Source organism: Podarcis pityusensis, assembly GCF_964106645.2.
Source record: "Podarcis pityusensis genome assembly, chromosome: 16".
Lineage (NCBI taxonomy): Eukaryota > Metazoa > Chordata > Lepidosauria > Squamata > Lacertidae > Podarcis > Podarcis pityusensis.
The window spans coordinates 42,304,716-42,323,791 of NC_138041.1; the positions used below are offsets into that span (position 1 = coordinate 42,304,716).

Sequence of the window (19,076 nt, forward strand, 5' to 3'; positions counted from 1 at the left end):
CTGTGTCCAGTTCTGGGCACCACAGTTCAAGAAGGACACTGACAAACTGGAACGTGTCCAGAGGAGGGCAACCAAAATGGTCAAAGGCCCGGAAATGATGCCTTATGAGGAACGGCTAAGGGAGCTGGGCATGTTTAGCCTGGAGAAGAGGAGGTTAAGGGGTGATATGATAGCCATGTTCAAATATATAAAAGGGTGTCACATAGAGGAGGGAGAAAGGTTGTTTTCTGCTGCTCCAGAGAAGCGGACACGGAGCAATGGATCCAAGCTACAAGAAAGAAGATTCCACCTAAACATTAGGAAGAACTTCCTGACAGTAAGAGCTGTTTGACAGTGGAATTTGCTGCCAAGGAGTGTGGTGGAGTCTCCTTCTTTGGAGGTCTTTAAGCAGAGGCTTGACAACCATATGTCAGGAGTGCTCTGATGGTGTTTCCTGCTTGGCAGGGGGTTGGACTCGATGGCCCTTGTGGTCTCTTCCAACTCTATGATTCTATGATTCTATTCTATGATTCTAAGGGCCTTCTGGCAGTTCCCTCGCTGCAAGAAGCGAAGTTACAGGGAACAAGGCAGAGGGCCTTCTCGGTGGTGGTGCCCGCCCTGTGGAACACCCTCCCATCAGATGTCAAGGAAATAAGCAACTATCCTACTTTTAAAAGACATCTGAAGGCAGCCCTCTCTAGGGAAGTTTTTAACATTCAGTGCTGTATTGCGTTTTTAATATTCAACTGGGAGCCACCCAGAGTGGCTGGGGAAGCCCAGGCAGATGGGTGGGGTATAAATACTAAATTATTATTATTATATTATTATTATTATTACTTGTAAATAAAAGACTATTTTTTCTGCTTGCTTTTACCAAGTCATTCATATAATTTAACAAAAAACTGGGGTCTTGTGGGATTGCATCTCCTAATATATTTTCCACTTGGTACTTAAATTAAATTCCAATACCTTTTTTGCTAGTTAACAACCCCACCACATGTGATAGCAATCTCCCTCTTGCTCTGGGGCATTTCCAACACATAGCTGAATAAGTTCCACTTATTTATGAATCATGGTGATGGGAGACTGCCATGTCATCATGACTTAATAGCAGTTTCCACTTGTGTTCCTGTCCTTGTGTGGGCCTTCAATTCTCCCCGATGCTGATCCCTTTTAAAACCAGCCATCAGCACACCACTGGGCATTGAATTTAATCAAGTAATTCTGAAGCACAATATGAACGACTGCATCTCCTCCCTCTTAGCTTTATTGGGTGAGGAGTTCAAATTCCAATATCAAGTGATAAATAGCATGAAATAAAACTAAACAGATAAACTTCCCCCAGGAACTGAGGTTGGCGCTGCCTCTGGCATGGAATTCTGCATGCAGAAGAACTTACATTTTCGACTCCTGCAGGACTTGGATGGCATTCTGCACTGAGAGGTTCCACTTGGCTTTGTTCACCCAGCCAGTGGCATCATAGCGGACGGGGTCCTGGCCGAGCTGGTGAGCGATCTCGAACTGCAGGGCCTGCTCACACTTGCGCAGGGATCCCTGTCCTGCAGTGAAGAGACATCAACGAAATAGGAGAGGGTTACTTAAGTGGGAAGAAAGGAAATGAGCAAATGGCAGGTGCAGGCCAGGGGAGGGGTAAAAGGACTTTCCAAGGAATGGCAAGGGAAATCTCCAAAATGGTGTGAATGAGTGACCTGGGTGAAATCTTGCCGTGCACCACTTGGGAGCTCTCAGCAAGGGTTAGAATCCACACAGGGAGTCCCATTGTCCCTTAAAACATAGAATCATAGAATCATAGAGTTGGAAGAGACCACAAGGGCCATCGAGTCCAACCCCCTGCCAAGCAGGAAACACCATCAGAGCACTCCTGACATATGGTTGTCAAGCCTCTGCTTAAAGACCTCCAAAGAAGGAGACTCCACCACACTCCTTGGCAGCAAATTCCACTGTCAAACAGCTCTTACTGTCAGGAAGTTCTTCCTAATGTTTAGGTGGAATCTTCTTTCTTGTAGTTTGGATCCATTGCTCCGTGTCCGCTTCTCTGGAGCAGCAGAAAACAACCTTTCTCTCTCCTCTATGTGACATCCTTTTATATATTTGAACATGGCTATCATATCACCCCTTAACCTCCTCTTCTCCAGGCTAAACATGCCCAGCTCCCTTAGCCGTTCCTCATAAGGCATCGTTTTCCAGGCCTTTGACCATTTTGGTTGCCCTCCTCTGGACACGTTCCAGTTTGTCAGTGTCTTTCTTGAACTGTGGTGCCCAGAACTGGACACAGTACTCCAGGTGAGGTCTGACCAGAGCAGAATACAGTGGCACTATTACTTCCCTTGATCTAGACGCTATACTCCTATTGATGCAGCCCAGAATTGCATTGGCTTTTTTAGTTGCCGCGTCACACTGTTGGCTCATGTCAGGTTTGTGGTCAACCAAGACTCCTAGATCCTTTTCACATGTACTGCTCTCAAGCCAGGTGTCCCCCATCTTGTATTTGTGCCTCTCATTTTTTTTGCCCAAGTGCAATACTTTACATTTCTCCCTGTTCAAATTCATCTTGTTTGTTTTGGCCCAGTTCTCTAATCTGTCAAGGTCGTTTTGAAGTGTGATCCTGTCCTCTGGGGTGTTAGCCACCCCTCCCAGTTTGGTGTCATCTGCAAATTTGATCAGGATGCCCTTGAGTCCATCATCCAAGTCGTTGATAAAGATGTTGAATAAGACCGGGCCCAAGACAGAACCCTGTGGCACCCCACTAGTCACTCTTCTCCAGGATGAAGAGGAACCATTGATGAGCACCCTCTGGGTTCGGTCAGTCAGCCAGTTACAAATCCACTGAGTGGTAGCATAGTCAAGACCGCATTTTACCAGCTTCTTTACAAGAATCTCATGGGGCACCTTGTCAAATGCCTTGCTGAAATCAAGGTAGGCTACATCCACTGCGTTCCCTTCATCTACCAGGCTTGTAATTCTGTCAAAAAACGAGATCAGGTTAGTCTGACATGACTTATTTTTCAGAAATCCATGCTGACTATTGGTGATCACAGCATTCCTTTCTAGGTGCTCACAGACTGTTTGCTTAATGATCTGCTCCAGAATCTTCCCTGGTATTGATGTCAGACTGACTGGGCGGTAATTATTTGGGTCCTCTCTTTCCCCCTTTTTGAAAATAGGGACAACATTTGCCCTCCTCCAGTCTGCCGGGACTTCGCCTGTTCTCCAGGAATTCTCAAAGATGACTGCCAGTGGTTCTGAGATCACATCTGCCAGTTCTTTTAATACTCTTGGATGCAGTTCATCTGGCCCTGGAGACTTGAAAGGTCATTTCTGAAAAGGTCAACTGAAATGATTGAGGGGGTAGAGCAACTCCCCTATGAAGAAAGGTTGCAGTGTTCGGAACATTTTAGCTTCGAGAAAAGAGGAGTAAAAGGTAACATGATAGAAGTGTATAACATTATGCCTGGCAAACAGAAAGTGGATACAGAAAAGCTTTCCACCCTCTCTCATAACTCTAGAAATCAAGGACATCCAACAAAGCTGAATGCTGGAAGATTCAGGACACATAAAACAGGCCTCTGGTCTCCTTGGGTGTAGCAGCAGAGGTGGTGAATGGAGGACAAAGGGCACTTCACCAAGTCCAGCTTTGAAAGGCCTTGACCCCACCCTCCCATGAGTCTTGACTGACAGGCGGTTGTATCCAGCCAATCAAGTGACCAGGAAGACGCCCTGATGCCAATTGGTGGGAGATGGGCAACCCAAGGGTCAATGGGCCAGAGACAGTCCCATTTGCAGACAGTGGAGCCTTGGATGGAGGCTGAGCAGTCTTAAAGAGCCAGGCTGTGGACAGACCTGTACCAACCCAGCCACATAATGTCCCCAACCCCATGTCAACAGGAGCTGAGGGCCCCTCCATTTTACCTTCTTTGATCGGACCCTCCTTCACAAAGTAAGAGCACAGACGGTTGAGCACAGTGCTGTCACTGGAGCCTTGGATCAAGGCCTCCTCATCCAGAATCCAGAACAGGCCCTTGGGGTCTTCTGCCTGGCCCCCAGGGGTGGCATGGACCTAGAGGGGCAGGAGAAACAGACCAGCTATTGTAAGTAGGGTCAGGGAATATTGCTGAGGTCACTGGACTTCCCCTGGCGCCCATGAAGCACCTGAAGCCTCCCCACCCATACTTCTTGTGAGGGGTGAGGGTGGTTGCCTTTCCCGCCTACTTGAAAAGCCCCTAGAGGAAAAGGAAGAAGCTGGAAGTTTGCTGCTCTTTCCAGCTTCTGATTTCAGTTCTATGTGCTTTTCACAACTCAGGTGAGCATTGAAACAGATAGCAGAGCATCCATGAAGGTTGGAAGGAAAGGGATCTGAGAGAAAGAAAGTGGGGTGACTGGAAGGGAGAAAGTGGGGTGCTGAAGGCATGGGGGAGGGGAGCACTGTCAGAGAGAGAGAGAGAGAGAGAGAGAGAGAGAGAGAGAGAGAGAAGCTTTGTGCCCCGACACATACAAATGAAATCCAGTAAGCCTTGCAAGTGCATAGTCTGTGTCAGGGAACTGCCATCAGTGCCGGAGGGAGAGAGCAAAAGCCAGAGGGATTATAGAGAGCCTCCAGGAATCGGGAGAAGCAGCTCATCTTCTGGGGAAGAGAATAAACGCAGCTCCAGTGGAGAGGGGGTGCAGGAGTCGGAAGCGGCGAGGCGGTCCCATGACTCCTTGCCTGGGACAAGCGGGGAGGGAAGGGTTCCTCCGCTGCCCACACCCTCTCTGCCCAGAAGGCTTTCGTGCACAGAGGGAAGGTGGAGACTGGGCGTGAAGGAGCTTCTTTGCTGGAGGAAGTTTAAGAAACGCCCACTCATGGATTCTGCCAGCGATTGAGTCAGTCACGGGTGAGTGGCTCTCCGGACAGCTAAAGTTTACATTAGCAGCCAGCCAGGGAGAGATTTGCCTGCTTGCGCATGAGCAACCCCTTGGAAACCTAACAGTCTGTTTACAAATCTCTGGCACCAAACTGTCACAAAATCACAGATCACAACTGTCACTGCTGATAGAATCATAAAAATCATCCAGCTTTGCCATGGTTCAAAAACATGGATCTGAGACATGGAACCTTCTGGATCTGCATATTTAAAAAAAAAACACCAAAGGATTCCCTCCAAATCCCTACTAAATCATAGGTCACCTCTATGCATGTCCACAGATGTGTCCTGTGATTTGTTGGAAAGCTTGCTGTGAATGTGATCCTATGTAAAAAGCATGAAAATCCTCACTATTCTGCATTTCTGTGCTTTTCACTGTGCGCTTGACCAGTGCAAGCTTTACTTTGAGGGTGTTTTGAGAGGAGCTCCATGTAAAAATTGTGGAACTGCAAGAAAAATACATTTCGGTTCTCCTGGATCAGATATTCATCCACATCCCTTGGAAAAGAAAGAAAGAAAGTCTGTGTGTGCATCCTCAGTCTCCCTCTCTCTCTCTCTATGTCTGGGGGTGACCCTGGTGACAGGAAAAGCACCCAAAGGTGGTGTGCACAGTGCACTCTCAACATTCCAAGCGTGCTCATGGGCTACATGGTGCCCTGGGACCTTTATGGGCAGTCTCTTAGGCTGAAAGACAGGAATGGGTCCTGTGGTCCTACAGATACTGCTGAAGTGGAATTCCTATCTTGCCTTCACCATTCTGCCTGGGGCTGATGGGAGTCCAGCAGCAACTGAGGGACATATGTCCTCCATCTTGATACATAACACAATCCATATACACTTTTCTGTTGATAGTACTCCAAGTAAAGATCATTTGCCACCCACAGGCCACCCCCAGAAACCAAACTGTAATTTTGTCACTTGGAGACAGAGAACCAAGTGTGCCAGCTTCCAATTGGACAGTGCCCGTGACGTCAGTTGTGATGGGTCACCAGACCAATTTAATGTTAGGATTAAGGTTATGTTTTGCATTTACCACCTATGGTGTGGGGTGGTTTGCATTTCCTGCCTTTAAATATATATATATAATTTTTATTAAATTTTCTGTTTTACAATTTCAAATAAACATTTTACATCCTTATTATATCAATGACTTCTCTTCTTCTCTTTCCTTGGTTCATTTCCCTTCTTCATTTCCCTTGGTTCATATCTTAAATCTCTGCATATTTTACAAAAAGTATACCAATCGGTTTTCCACTATTGCATCCATCAAAACATATTTACACTGTTGAATTTATCTTAATGCTGCCTGCATTTCCTGCCTTGGCACCATCATGGTCTTGGGCACCTCCACCCTTCATGCATAAACATGCCATTTCCATGCAAACTCAGAGGGCAGCTCCCAGCATATTCACTGTATACTTTTCAGCACCTGCCAAAAATGTTATTGTTTAAACAAGCCTACGCAGATGCTAAGAAAGTTGAGGTAATTTTACTCTGTTTCAGTATTTTAATTTTGCATGTTTTAAAGTATGATTGTGAATTTTTGCCTTTGATTTCCCAGCAATCCCTCCAGGCTTATGGTGATCATTCTGCTCTTGCCACAAAGACTTCACTCTCTTCCACAGGAAAAGTCTTAATGTAGCAGCAAACACAGCCGCATCCTTCACAGAAAAACAAGATCCCTCAACTGGGTATTCTGCATTGCACTTAAATTCCTGCCAGGCCAAGGCAGTGGCAAAATGGCAGCACTCACCTCCCTCCCCCCATTCCACACCCCCCTTTCATTTCTTAATTACCTGGGATGAGTTTTGATCTGCAATGGCTACTGTGGTTGCTGGGGAGACTTCGGGGAGATCAAATGGCACCTCAATATTTTCCTAGAAGACATGAAGGACAAAGACAGAGTTTATATTTGAGCGATAGAACAAAAGAACCCATCTCACACACTTAAAAAAAAATATATAGTCGTGTATTTTTACTTTTTCTCTCTGCCTTTGGTGGCATTCTGAAGCTTGCTGATCAAAGCAACCTCTTTGAAGTGCCAACTCCTCTGGAGCCAGAGTTGTCACCCGTCTTCCAAGTCATTCTTGTCGCAATGGCGGGGGTGGGGTAAATATTAAGCAGGCTTCATAAGCAATGGGTGCCCTGACAATAAGAGGACGTCGGGAGAATGCACCATACAAGACCTAGTTATTTCCTTAAAATGGGGAGCTTCCCCACGAAAATGTTGTGGATTCTACACCCCATTCATCATATATTCTTTGCAAATGCAGGTGCTGACTAAAGATAATAGAATCATAGAACTGTAGAGTTGAAAGGGACCCTGAGGATCATCTACTCCAACCCATGCAATGCAGGAATCTCAACTAAAGCATCCATGACAGGTGGCCATACAGCTTCTACTTAAAAACCTTCAAGGTCCACAACCTCCCTAGGGAGACAGTTCCTCTCTCAAACAGCTCTTACTGTCAGAAAGTTTTTCCTGATGTTTAGCTGGAATCTCCTTTCTTGAAACTTGAAGCCAGAGCAGGAGAAAACAAGCTTGTTCCCTCTTACATAGAAGAGGGACAGCCCTCTTTTCCAGGCTAAACATACCCAGCAACTGTTCCTCATAAGGTTTGCTTTCCAGATCCTTGATCATCTTGGCTGCCCACCTTTGCACACTTTTCCAGCTTGTCAATATTCTTCTCACCAAGGCAGAATAGAGTGGAACTATTACTTCCCTTGTCCTGGACACTAGACTTCTTTAGATGTAGCCTAGTATAGTATTAGGTTTTTTTGCTCCTGTATCACACTCATGTTAAGCTTGTTGTCCACCAAGACCCCTAGATCCTTTTCATATTTACTGCTAGTAAGCCAGGTGTCCCCCATCTTATATTTGTGCATCTGGTTCTTCCTGCCTAAGTGCAGAACCTTAAGTTTGTTCCTATTGAAATTCATTTTGTTAGCCTGGGCCCATTTCCCAATTCTGTTAAGCTCATTTTGAATCTCAATTCTGTCTTCTGTGGCATTAGCTACCACTCCCAGTTTGGTGTCATCGGCACATTTGATAAGCACCCCCTCAATTCCTTCATTTATAAAAATGATGAACAACAATGGTCCAGGAGAGAACCCTGCGGCACCCTGCTTGTCACTTTTCCCCAAAATGAAGATGGGGTTCGCCCAAGATGGGACAAAAACGGGGGCTTCAAGGGTTGCAGAAGCAGAAAAATATTTGGGGGCAAATCTTAAGGAGGGGGGAAAGCAAGCCCTGAAACAGGCCAGTGAGGATGCTCAGGGGTCAGAGAATGCTGAGTGTCTATCTGGGGAAGGGGAAGTGGGAAAAGGTGTTAATGGGATGGAGTATTATTTGTATATATTTTAGAATTTTATATATGGATGTTTTATGATGGCCTATATTTGTAATTCCTAATGAAGGTTTGACAAAGTAAAAAGTAAGTAAGTGTGAATGGAAAGAGCCTGATTGGCTGGCAGGCAAAATGAATAGCAGTACTCCATACTGCAACTTTTTGTTCCATTCTCAGGGAGAGGACTCTGGGTTTTGAGCTGAACTATCAGAAGGTGCCTGGAGTGGTTTGATCCCATGCCTCACCTCCTGATCCACCCACACTCTGCTTCTGCTGAGCTTGATGTTTCAAGGGCATTTTCTAGGCTGCAGAACCAGCCTGCTTAACCTCAGAGCTCACTCTTCCATCCAACCGATTCACCTCTGCTGTTAGGACAACACTCTGATGCTCCTGCTACCTTCGTTTTATGGCTGCTTTGGATCGTAACCCCTGACTGGCTTTTCCCTCTCAGGGCATCCCAACTTATTCTCATTTGTTGGTCTAGTGATCCCCAGCTTTTCCACGTCCACCTGATCCTGACCCAAACACACACATGCAAAGAGAGAGAGAAAAGCAACTGCTTGGAGCCTGACAGGGAGCGCTGTACGAGGCATACTCATTTTTTTTGGTCAACAGCACAGTAAAAAAAGGTAAAGGACCCCTGACAGTTAAGTCCAGTCACGAATGACTCTGGGGTTTGCGGCGCTCACCTCGCTTTACTGGCCGAGGGAGCCAGCGTTTGTCCGCAGACAGTTTTTCTGGGTCATGTGGCCAGCATGACTAAGCCGCTTTTGGCGAAACCAGAACAGCACACAGAAAAACCATTTATCTTCCCGCCAGAGCGGTACCTATTTATCTACTTGCACTTTGATGTACTTTCGAACTGCTAGGTTGGCAGGAGCAGGGACAGAGCAACAGGAGCTCACCCCGTCGTTCAAACTGCCGACCTTCGATCAGCAAGCCATAGGCTCAGTGGTTTAGACCACAGCGCCACCTACTTACCACAACAGCACAGTTGTTTGCAATAATTAAAACACAGCATTAAAAACAGGTTAAACAACTCACACTCACATTGATTAAGTGGGTCTTTAAAAATACGTGTCTCAAGTGCCAAAGTTCAGAGCAAAGAGCTGCATCTTCAGCATTTTCCAGAAGCTGTACAATGAAGGTGCCAGGTGTCCTCTGTGGGGAGGGATTCCCACAGCTTAAGGGCTGCCACAGAGAAGGCCCTCTCCTGGGCTGCTGACCCCTGAACTTCTGAAAGTAGTGGAACAAGCAAGAGGCCCCCTCTTCCAATCTCAGCACCCAACGGGGTCTGTGGGTGGTATTTTAGGTATTGTTGGCCTGAGTCATTTAAGGCTTTGAACACTGATGTGAGCACCTTAAATTGGGCCTGGAAATGAGTTGGCAGCCAATGCAGCTGTTTTATAGGCAACCCCAGCCAGTAATCTAGCTGCTGCATTTAGGACCAGCTGGAGTGTCCAAGTTGCCTTCAAGGGCAGCACCAAGTAGGGCGCGTTGCAATAATCCAACCTGGAAGTTACCAGATTGTGGAGACTCACCTCCTGGTACCTCTCCAGTGTAGACACAAAGGTTCTCTTGTAGAAGAGGCCCTGAAGCCGCTCCTGTGTATAGTTGTGACAGAACTCCTCAAAAGTCGCTGCACGCTCTCTCTTCTGGTGCCGGGGGTTGTGGAAGCCAGGCGTGTCCACCACCATGATCGAGGCCATGGAGAGGGAACTTGAAGAGAAGGACCTAGGGAAAGGGGTGGTATTTTAGGTATGGTTAGGATAGAGTGCCTTGTTTCCATGCAAAATCCAGGTCTGGTCTTTGACGTTCATTTATTTATTTGTGTACTTCATTTATACCCCTACTTTCTTTTCTCTGAAGAGCTCAAGGTGGTATACATGGTTCTCCCCCCTCCTCCTCATTTCATCGCCACAACAACCCTCTGAGGTAGGTTAGGCTGAAAGGCGGTGACGGGCCCAAGGTCACCCAGTGGGATTATTTGAACCCTAGTCTGCCGTATCGTAGTCCAACCCTCAAATCATAGAATCAGAGAACTGTAGAATTGTAAGGGACCCCAAGGGTCCTCTAGTCCAACCCCCTGCAGTGCAGGAATATCAACTAAAGCACCCATGACAGATGGCCAACCAACCTCTGCTTAAAAACCTCCAATGAAGGAGAAACCATTCCACTGTCAAACAGCTGTTACTGTTAGAAAGTTCTTTCTGATTTTGAGTCGGAATCTCCTTTCTTCTAACCACTGTACCACATCTCTTGTTAAGACTGCCATAGACTTCTGCCTGAAATCATGGAGAGATGATGGGCTAGATGGCCCCAGGGTCTGACCTATGTCTGTAGCATTCTAGTTTAAGAAGGCGGGCAAGACATCCAAAGACTTTGTGGTCCAATATCTGCAGAGATCATCTCAAGGCCTCTGGCTGTGGATGGAACTCCAGGTAGTCTTTTCAATGTTTGGGACCCAAGGAAGGGCTTTTAAAAAGACCTTGCTTGCACAAAGAGCATTCATTCCTTACAAGGTTAGCAGCAGATGTCAAAACTTGCTGACTGGTAGAAGCCAGATACATATTTCATTGAAATAGATGCCACATTTTGGTTTCAGCAGAGCAAGGTAAAAGGAGTGTTTCATCTGGTTGACCAGCTACAGCTGTTCCTGGATGGAGATAGCCCGACCACTGTAATCCATGCCTTGGCATCCTCAAGGTTGGATTACTGCAATGTGCTCTGTGTGAGGCTGCCATTGCACCTGGTGCAGAAGCTGGTGCAGAATCCAGTGGCCAGAATGCTGAAGGGGTCAGCAACATGGAACACCATTGTTAAAATCTCTGCACAGGCTACCCATCTGCTTCCAGACCAGGCCAAAGGTTCTTGCAGGGGTGAAATTAAGGGGGTTTGCCAGGACTTTTGCTCTGGGTGAAGCCTCCAGAGGGTGCCATGGAGGCTCTTAATCCAAGGACTGCCTGGGCTTCTCTCTGGCCCCCTCCTCTCTTTCCCAGGCACCCTCTCATGTAAAAACCTTCCTTGCAATAATTTAAAAAGCAGAAAGCAGGATTGCAGCTCAACAGTACCATCTACTTTCAGCTTCCCACCACCCATGAAAGAAAAGGCAGACATGAACTGGTTCAGGGGCCCAGCAGTGCCCCTCACATGTTGCCATCAGCAGGTTCCTTGTTCCCACTGGCTCCAGTCCAGCACAGCCAATAGTCAGGGTTTATGGGAGTCATAGTCTAAACTTGGTGTTATAGTTTTTTTGGGGGGAGACCCCCATAAACCCTATAAAATTATAAATGGTAGGATTTTGATTATTTGGGATGTGAAGGGAGAAATACAAGCCACAGAGGAACCCCTGGGCTAGCCTATGCAAAATGACCCAGTCAAGCTAGGGTCATTAAGAAATAATACAGGATCATGGAGAGCCATTGGCAATGCAAGAGAACAGTCCTTTCCCTTGCCCTGAGGGGTGAACAGAGACTGGGGGTTTGGAAGGCTGCCAGGGTAAGTGGGAAAGGGAGTTTTGAGTAAGGGCTGCTGGGAAGAAGAAAGACTGGGATTCATTTTGGACAGGCTGGCTGAAGGCATGCTGTAAGAGCTGGACTCCCTCCATGCAGATTGAAGGTGTAAATAAGTGAATAAACCATATTTCTTAAGGCCATGACAGTCTCTGCTGTTTCTCAATACTTTAAAGGAACACAGACTCTGGGTGAGTGCCTGGAACCCCCAGGAATCTTGCAGAGTCAGGGTGGGGGTGGCACACAACTTTTGGAACAATATGAAGGATTAGGGTTGCCATATTTCAAAAAGGGAAACAGAGTTGGGAGGGACCCAACGTGTCATCACAGGCTGATGCCAATGTCCCTTGTAACCTTGTCTATTCCAGGTTCCTCCCACATATGAGCAGGGCCAAAGCACACAAGCAACATTCAGAAAATTGTATATGAGCAGGATAGATCACTCCTGCTTCCTGTGCACATCACCTTCATAGCCCAGACATCACTGAACGGCCATGAAACAACAGCTTTGAAAGAGCCACATTCTTCCCCTTTTGCAAGCTTTACTATGCAGGAATGGTAGGAAATGTCACGGCTAAAAATTGGATGCTGCTTCTTTAATGCTTAAAAAAGCTGGGTCAGCATGAGTCAGCGGCCTGCACCGGGTTGTATATATAGTGTAAGAAATGTTAGTTTGGGTTGTGTTGATTGGTTGGTTAGTGAAAGCTGGTAGTGTTGATGTGTGTGCAGTTGGTCAGTCGCTTTTGCAGAAAGACTTTTAAGAATAAAAGCAGAAAGTACTCTGCAAGGATACTTTTGTCGTGGACTCTTTTATGCCGACAAGGGTCAGAGGGCCAGGCTGAGGCAACAAAGGGAGGTCAGAACCTTTTTTTTGCTTTTTACAAACACTGACAGGAAATGTGGCAGGAAATATCAGCCTGAAACACAGCAAAGTGTACTGGAGACTTGGCCCCACATCAAATTGTGTCCCCACCTTCTCCAGCCTGACTGAACAAGGCAAGAAGCAACATCTGGCTACCTGTGTGCCAATGACAAGTATGAAGGGAAGTTTGCTTTGTTTCAAATGGAGACTGTTAACAAAACATGTTGCCTGCAATGGCTAGAAGCAGGGAGAAGGAGCACCTGTGGCCAGTGCTTTTTTTCTTAAAAAAATGTTTAGGCCGGGGTACTCTCATTTTCCTACTCATATTGAAATACTGCCCCTCAATGAGGCCAAACTTAGATTCACAAAATGTTTAGGGGTATGCATACCCCCAGAAAAAAAGCACTGCTTGTGGCTATCCGCATCACCTCTGCCCAGTTCCCGGAACAAACGAAATCTCTATTTAGAATTAACTCCAGAGAATTTCAAGTCATAGCTAACGATGTGCTCTGCAATTCTGAAAGTGCAGTGACACCCAAAAGCTATTCAAGTTTGTTTTATTTATTTTTTTAAATAATGTTTATTAAGATTTTCAAAAATACAGAAAGTAAAGATTAAAGTACATTCAAAGCCTTATTTTCATACATCCACTTTCCGGGACTCCCCCCTTCCCCCACCCCTACCATATTCCCCTTTCATATTGTTGGCTCCACAAGCTCTCAGTTCTAATTGAAACTTAATTTGTTTAGACCATTATTCGAATTTAAAATTTATACACTCCTCATCAATACCCCTAATAAAAGACAAAAGTTCTCTCCCCAGGGCCCACCCCATTTTCATTCCACAATTTCCCTTTTTTTAATGATAAAGACACCCCACACAATAGAAATATAAGAAATAAGAAATAAAAAGTATAATAGATGAGAAAGAGCCAATTCAGAAAAAAAAAGTTGACAAGCCTTTGGATTTTAGTTCTCCCCCCCCCCCTGTCCCCGGTTTAATTTCCCCCTGACCACCAAACCATGTTATCTGCCTGGAATTCTTAAAGTCCATAAATCACCTATTTCCCCCAACTCCTTGCTGGCTTTTTCTTTTTATAATTATTTTTTAAAACATTTAACTTCAAATCTTTAATAAAACTCCCCCCATTGTTCTTTCCAAGTTGTAGTCCAGTTTCCTCTTGTTCCGCTGCTGAAACGTTCTAATTCAGAAGTTTAGTAACTCTACAGGGATTATTGTTATTCAGGAACAAAAACTTGCGTTCAGTCCCTTCCTTTCTTCAATAGAAAATTCTATTGTCTCCTTTAGCTGAACACCTTGTAGACAAAATATTATTTCCGTTTTGCAGCTTTCCCAGAAGATAACCAGTCCTGTAAAATTCCAATGGTATTTTTCCACTTACGACCATCTTTGTAATGTCCCGAAATTCCTCTAGGGGGATTGTTGTAACTTTGTTTTCTCTAGTCCAAAAGTCCGATTGTTATCCATGTTTTCGCCATTTTGTATCCAAGTTTTAACGAGTTATAGCAAATTGTAACAAATTTAACCAGCAAAGTTCTCATAATAAAATCCTCTCTACTTTCCGACTTTGACAGCTACTTTGACAGCTGTCAAAATCTCCGACTCTTTTCACCAGGCTCTCTCTTCAATCACCCCGGTTCCCAGGGGGGGGGGGGTTACGTTTCCCTTCTCCCTCAATTCTTCCTCCAGCACAGTTCTTGTAGTTCCCCATCGTGGAATTCTTAGTTTTTATCAGCAATACAAATCTTTTTGGACCTTGGTTTCCCCATCCTTGTTTTGGAAGGTTTACAGTAGGGAGGGGGACTGACTTCCTTTTTGGATCCCCCCCCCGCTCGTGTCCAATCCGAAAAAAAATTCTTTTTTTCTCCTTTTGAACCCGGTTTCCAAATTACTCACGGGCTGTTGTTAAGAAGTCCGAATTTTCATTGGAAGAAGTCAGCGCTCTCCGCCGGATGGCATGCGGCTTCGCTCGGCAGGGATAGCAGAGGACTCAAAGCACCACGCTTCTCCCCGGCACCCGATCCGTAGCCTTTAAAAAGGCTCCTTCACGAGTCGGGAGGGCGCTAGCAGTGCCAGCCGAGTCTCCATGTCCACGGCCCCCGTGGCCGTGGTTTTTAAGGGTCCCCGCATCGCCGGTGCGGTAGGACCCAGCCCCTGCCGAGCAGGCTCCCTCCGGAGCTCGGAGGGAGTCCGCCATTCGGCGATGGCGCCAACCCGGAAGTCTGCTATTCAAGTTTGTTTTAAACTCAAAAAGGAGCATCAGTGTTTGGCTTTAAAAGAGGTTTAGTGGCTATTGACTAAGATGGCTCTGCTCTGTCTCCACAGTGGGAGAGGCAGCAATGCTTCTGAATGCCAGAAACCACAGGGCGTGGGACAATGTTCTTGTGCTTGGGTCCTGCTTGTGGGTTTCCCACAATGGGCATCTGGTTGGCCACCGTGAAGAGAGGATGCTGGACTCGATGGGTCCCCATTGGCCTGGTCCAGCTACAGGACTCTCTTCTTACGTTGTTATGACAGGCTGCATTTCCACTTGGGTCACTTAAAAGGCCAAGATGATTCTTTTGCATTTGGTAAAGGAAGAATGCATGCATGCGCAGCACACAGTGAAGGTGATATTCAAAAGAGAAGTTGCCATAAATACCACATTCTCCCAAAGATGAGTGCTAAGACAGAGAATAAACCCTCTAAGATTTGAAGGCAGAAGAAAATCTCTCTGATCTAAGAACTATGTAACTAGGGAAGTGTCAGGGAACTGCCATCGGCTCAGGGGCGAGAGGGGAAAAGCCGGATGGATTACAGAGAGCCCCCAAAGATCGTGGGAAGCAGCACCTCCTCAGCGGAGGAGAGCTTCAGGGCTTGGAGGCGGTGCCAGGACACCTTGCCTGAGCAAAGCGGGGAGGAGAGAGGTCCTTTGTTACCCACGCCCTCCTTGCGCAGTAGGCTTTCGCACAGAGAGGGCAAGCGCAGACTGGGCATCAAGAAACTACTCTGCTGGGGAAGGTTTAAGGACCGCTCACTCTCAGATTCTGCCAGTGAATGAGCGAGCCACGGAATAGTGGCACTCTGCATGGTGAAGGTTTTTTGGCACCAATAACTAGGCTTTACAGCCTACCAGGGAGGCATTTGCCTAATTGCTCTCGAGTAACCCCCTGATATCCTTACAGGAAGGCTGAATCTATCCGTTTTGGTTTCCCTCTTCCCCCTGGACCCTGGACCCTAAATTTAGTTCACCACATTTTTGCATTTATGATTTTTTTTTCTTTTTGAAAAATGCTCACCAGCATTTTAGGTGCATTGCTCCTAACACAAACATTTTCGTATGCAATTTTAGCCAATGTACACAGTTTTTGCAAGCCGTACTCCTTAGATACATGGCATTTTTGCACAAGGAGGTGTGCTCTCTACATCAATGGCTGGTGTGGCATTTGGGAAGAGGATTTGCTAGCACTTTCCAAGCCTGGTCCCAATGAAGCTTTAAGCAGCATTTTCTGCAGCTGTGAAGCCACAAGGAAAAGCCACCCCCAGCCCAGCAACAACAGCAGCAGATTGACAGCACATCTAGTAATTACTACAACCACCACCTTGTTGGGACAGAAGAGGCAACCAAGGCCTCTTCCTCCTGACCTTTGGATCCAGTCTAATGAAGCTTTTTCATTAGGAAGCAAGCCTCTCTGTGTCCCCCCGCCTGCCCCATATGAAGCTTGTTATTTGACTCCCTCAAGTGGGCGCATTAATCTCAACATGCTGGTAACCTTTGTGTCAATCCTGCAAAGTCACATCCATTATTAATAAGTAAACAAGTGTTGCTCTCAGCACACCACAGTTTTCACTCCACATGCTCTCTTTTTTAAAATAAAAAAAGACCAGCAACAAAACAAACAAATGCATCTTTACACCTATGCAGATAACAACAGGGTGTCCCACTTAATGGAAGCAAGGACACGGCAGGAACTAACCCAACTGCTGAATGGGAAAGAGGCTGAACCTATGTGTGGAAATGAGCACTGTCAGGGGAAAGGTCCATTCCAGGAAGCCTGACTCCAAGGCCCACCAACCAAGAGGCCCAACATGCTGGGAATTTCAGGTGCTTCAAGGGGCCAATGAGCTCTGTAGTTGCACCTTGAAGATGGAACTTGCTTCCAAAATTAGATTGCGGGCCTGCCGGGTGCTTGAGAGCTCCCCACATTCTCCTTGGGATTTCTTTGCAAGAAGAATCTAGATTGCAAAGAGGAGAACTGAGGACAAAGTGATGTCAGCATTAGTGGAGCTAAAAGTCAGTTAAGGCATGTGGCAGGTCTGAACTCCCCACCCCTGGCAGCTACTTGATGGCTGAGGCACACACATGATCTTCTTATTTATTTAAAAAACATTTAAATACCACCATTCATTAACATTGACAACAACTGTACAGAAAACCATATTTAAAAGCTATTGTGGAACTATGTTCTCATGCAGGAGGAGGAGAATCTCGAAGGCAAATGAAACTTCACATATAAAAAGGCACCGCTCTTCCCTGATGTCTCCCTAGCTCTCTATGTTCAACATCCAAGAAAACCAGACTAAGATGCTACATATTCTCTCTAACATGTTTGGACAGCAAAAGCGACAGATGATTTAAAGGCACTCACCCTGATGGAGGATCACATAGGAACCCAGGAAGTTGCCTTAGACAGAGTCAGACCATTGGTCCCCCTTGCTCAGTGTTGTCTACTCTGACTGGCAGTGGCTCCCAGAGTATCAGACAGGGGACTTCCCCAGTCCTCCCTGGAGATGCTGTCAGAGATGGAACCTGGGACCTTCTGCATGCCAGGTGGGTGTTCTGCCCCAGAGCTATGGCCCTTTCACATCTTTCTTCCGCTGCAAGCATCCTTCACAAATGGCATTCCCTCCATACCAAACACCCGCCTCTCATTTATTCTCCAACTTTCAACTGAAGTCTTTTTTAAAATGTAGGTGTCATGGGCAGTGGAAAACCCAGAAAGATGCAACAACCCCTCAGCTCTTCCTATAGCTCATCACATCTTTGTGATCTAGCCAAGGAAAGGCCTACTTTTCCAAAAGTGAGTTTGCAGCATTCAAAGACAAACATACCTGTTGATGAGCGACACAACAGCTGCAAACAGCTCCTCATAGAGCCCCGCAGCCATCCCTTCCACGCACTCCACACCTGTCATCTTGGGACCTGAAGGAGAGAGACACAGATTGCTTAATTTTCCTGACAGTGCCTTTGGGCATGGCTGCTCAGCAGTCCTCCCCACATGCTATTAGTTCAGAGCTTTGCGATCAAACCAGAAGCAATTTCTAACCAGGGCAACTGCTGTGTCTGTCTGTTGCAGGAAAAAAACAGCAAAAGGTTTGTTGCACCTGAAGAAAACTAACCATTTGTTATGGCATAAGCCAGTCTTCACCAACCTGGTGCCCTCCAAATGTTTGAGTGACTGCTCCTGTGGACACCAGCCAGCAGGGCTGTCTGATGTTGCGACTGATGGCAGCTGTCATCCAAAATGTCTGGAGGGCATGAATCATAGAACTGTAGCGTTGGAAGGGACTAGTCCAACTCCTCCCTGTAATGCAGGAGGCCACTCCATCAGATGCATGATGTATTCTAACGAGGAGAGGGGCACACAGTCTCCAATACAACCTGCACCCAAACCACCAGCATCACGTTGGAACTTTTCAGCAGGGAATCAGCATGGGACACAAACTATCAAAATTAAAAATCCAAATCATGATGGACAGGTAGAGGCTTGAAGGGAATAGCCCAGCCCACTGCCATTGGCCCATACCTCCCCCAGCTTGTTTTAAAGCCATGTAAGTCCATATCCATCTTGTGGCACTGAGTTCCTGTAGTGGAAACACGGAAGATGGATGAGGAGGCTTGGTGGCCTTGCACAATTAACCCTTCATTTAAGGCCGCTTTAAGTCCTTGCAGGAGTACTTCTACCCTTGAAGAGGGCCCAGTTGGGGCTTGATTACCCAGATCATGGGACTGGGAGGATGTAGACATGACACTAATCAGTATAGGTGGAGGCGGTTGAGGCATTAAGCCTTGCCTATCTGGGCTGGGTATAAATAACAGGGCTTGAACCTAAATGCAGTGTGCCTGGATGTGGGTCAAGGTTGCTGCATTGCAAACCAGACAGAAGAGCCACTCTGCTGTTGTTTCTTAGGCCTAAGGAGGGATTTGGGTTAGTGGTCTGGTACTATGTGTTGGTTGCTTGGGTAAATGTTTGTTGAGGATTGATTATTTGTGTGTGTGTGTGTGTGTGTGTGTGTGTGTGTGTTAAATGATGCACTGAGAGATCTTAAATGTTGCCAACAGCTGCAGGAGCCAGTGTGGTGTAGTGGTTAAGAGCGGTAGACTCATAATCTGGGGAACCGGGTTTGCGTCTCCGCTCCTCCACATGCAGCTGCTGGGTGACCTTGGGCCAGT

The 19,076-nt window shown here is 46.4% G+C and overlaps 1 protein-coding gene across 1 annotated transcript in view; it reads right to left on the reverse strand.

The window, feature by feature from the left end:
* MYO18B (myosin XVIIIB) overlaps window positions 1-19,076 on the reverse strand; it is a 300,711-nt gene that overhangs the window by 178,660 nt on the left and 102,975 nt on the right. Inside the window, exons 15-19 of the mRNA XM_080986568.1 lie at window positions 17,735-17,825; window positions 9,790-9,982; window positions 6,698-6,778; window positions 3,910-4,057; window positions 1,379-1,538 (exon numbers count right to left, since the gene is read on the reverse strand). Of these exons, the coding sequence (XP_080842694.1) occupies window positions 1,379-1,538; window positions 3,910-4,057; window positions 6,698-6,778; window positions 9,790-9,982; window positions 17,735-17,825 (673 nt within the window). The remainder of the gene's footprint in view (window positions 1-1,378; window positions 1,539-3,909; window positions 4,058-6,697; window positions 6,779-9,789; window positions 9,983-17,734; window positions 17,826-19,076) is intronic.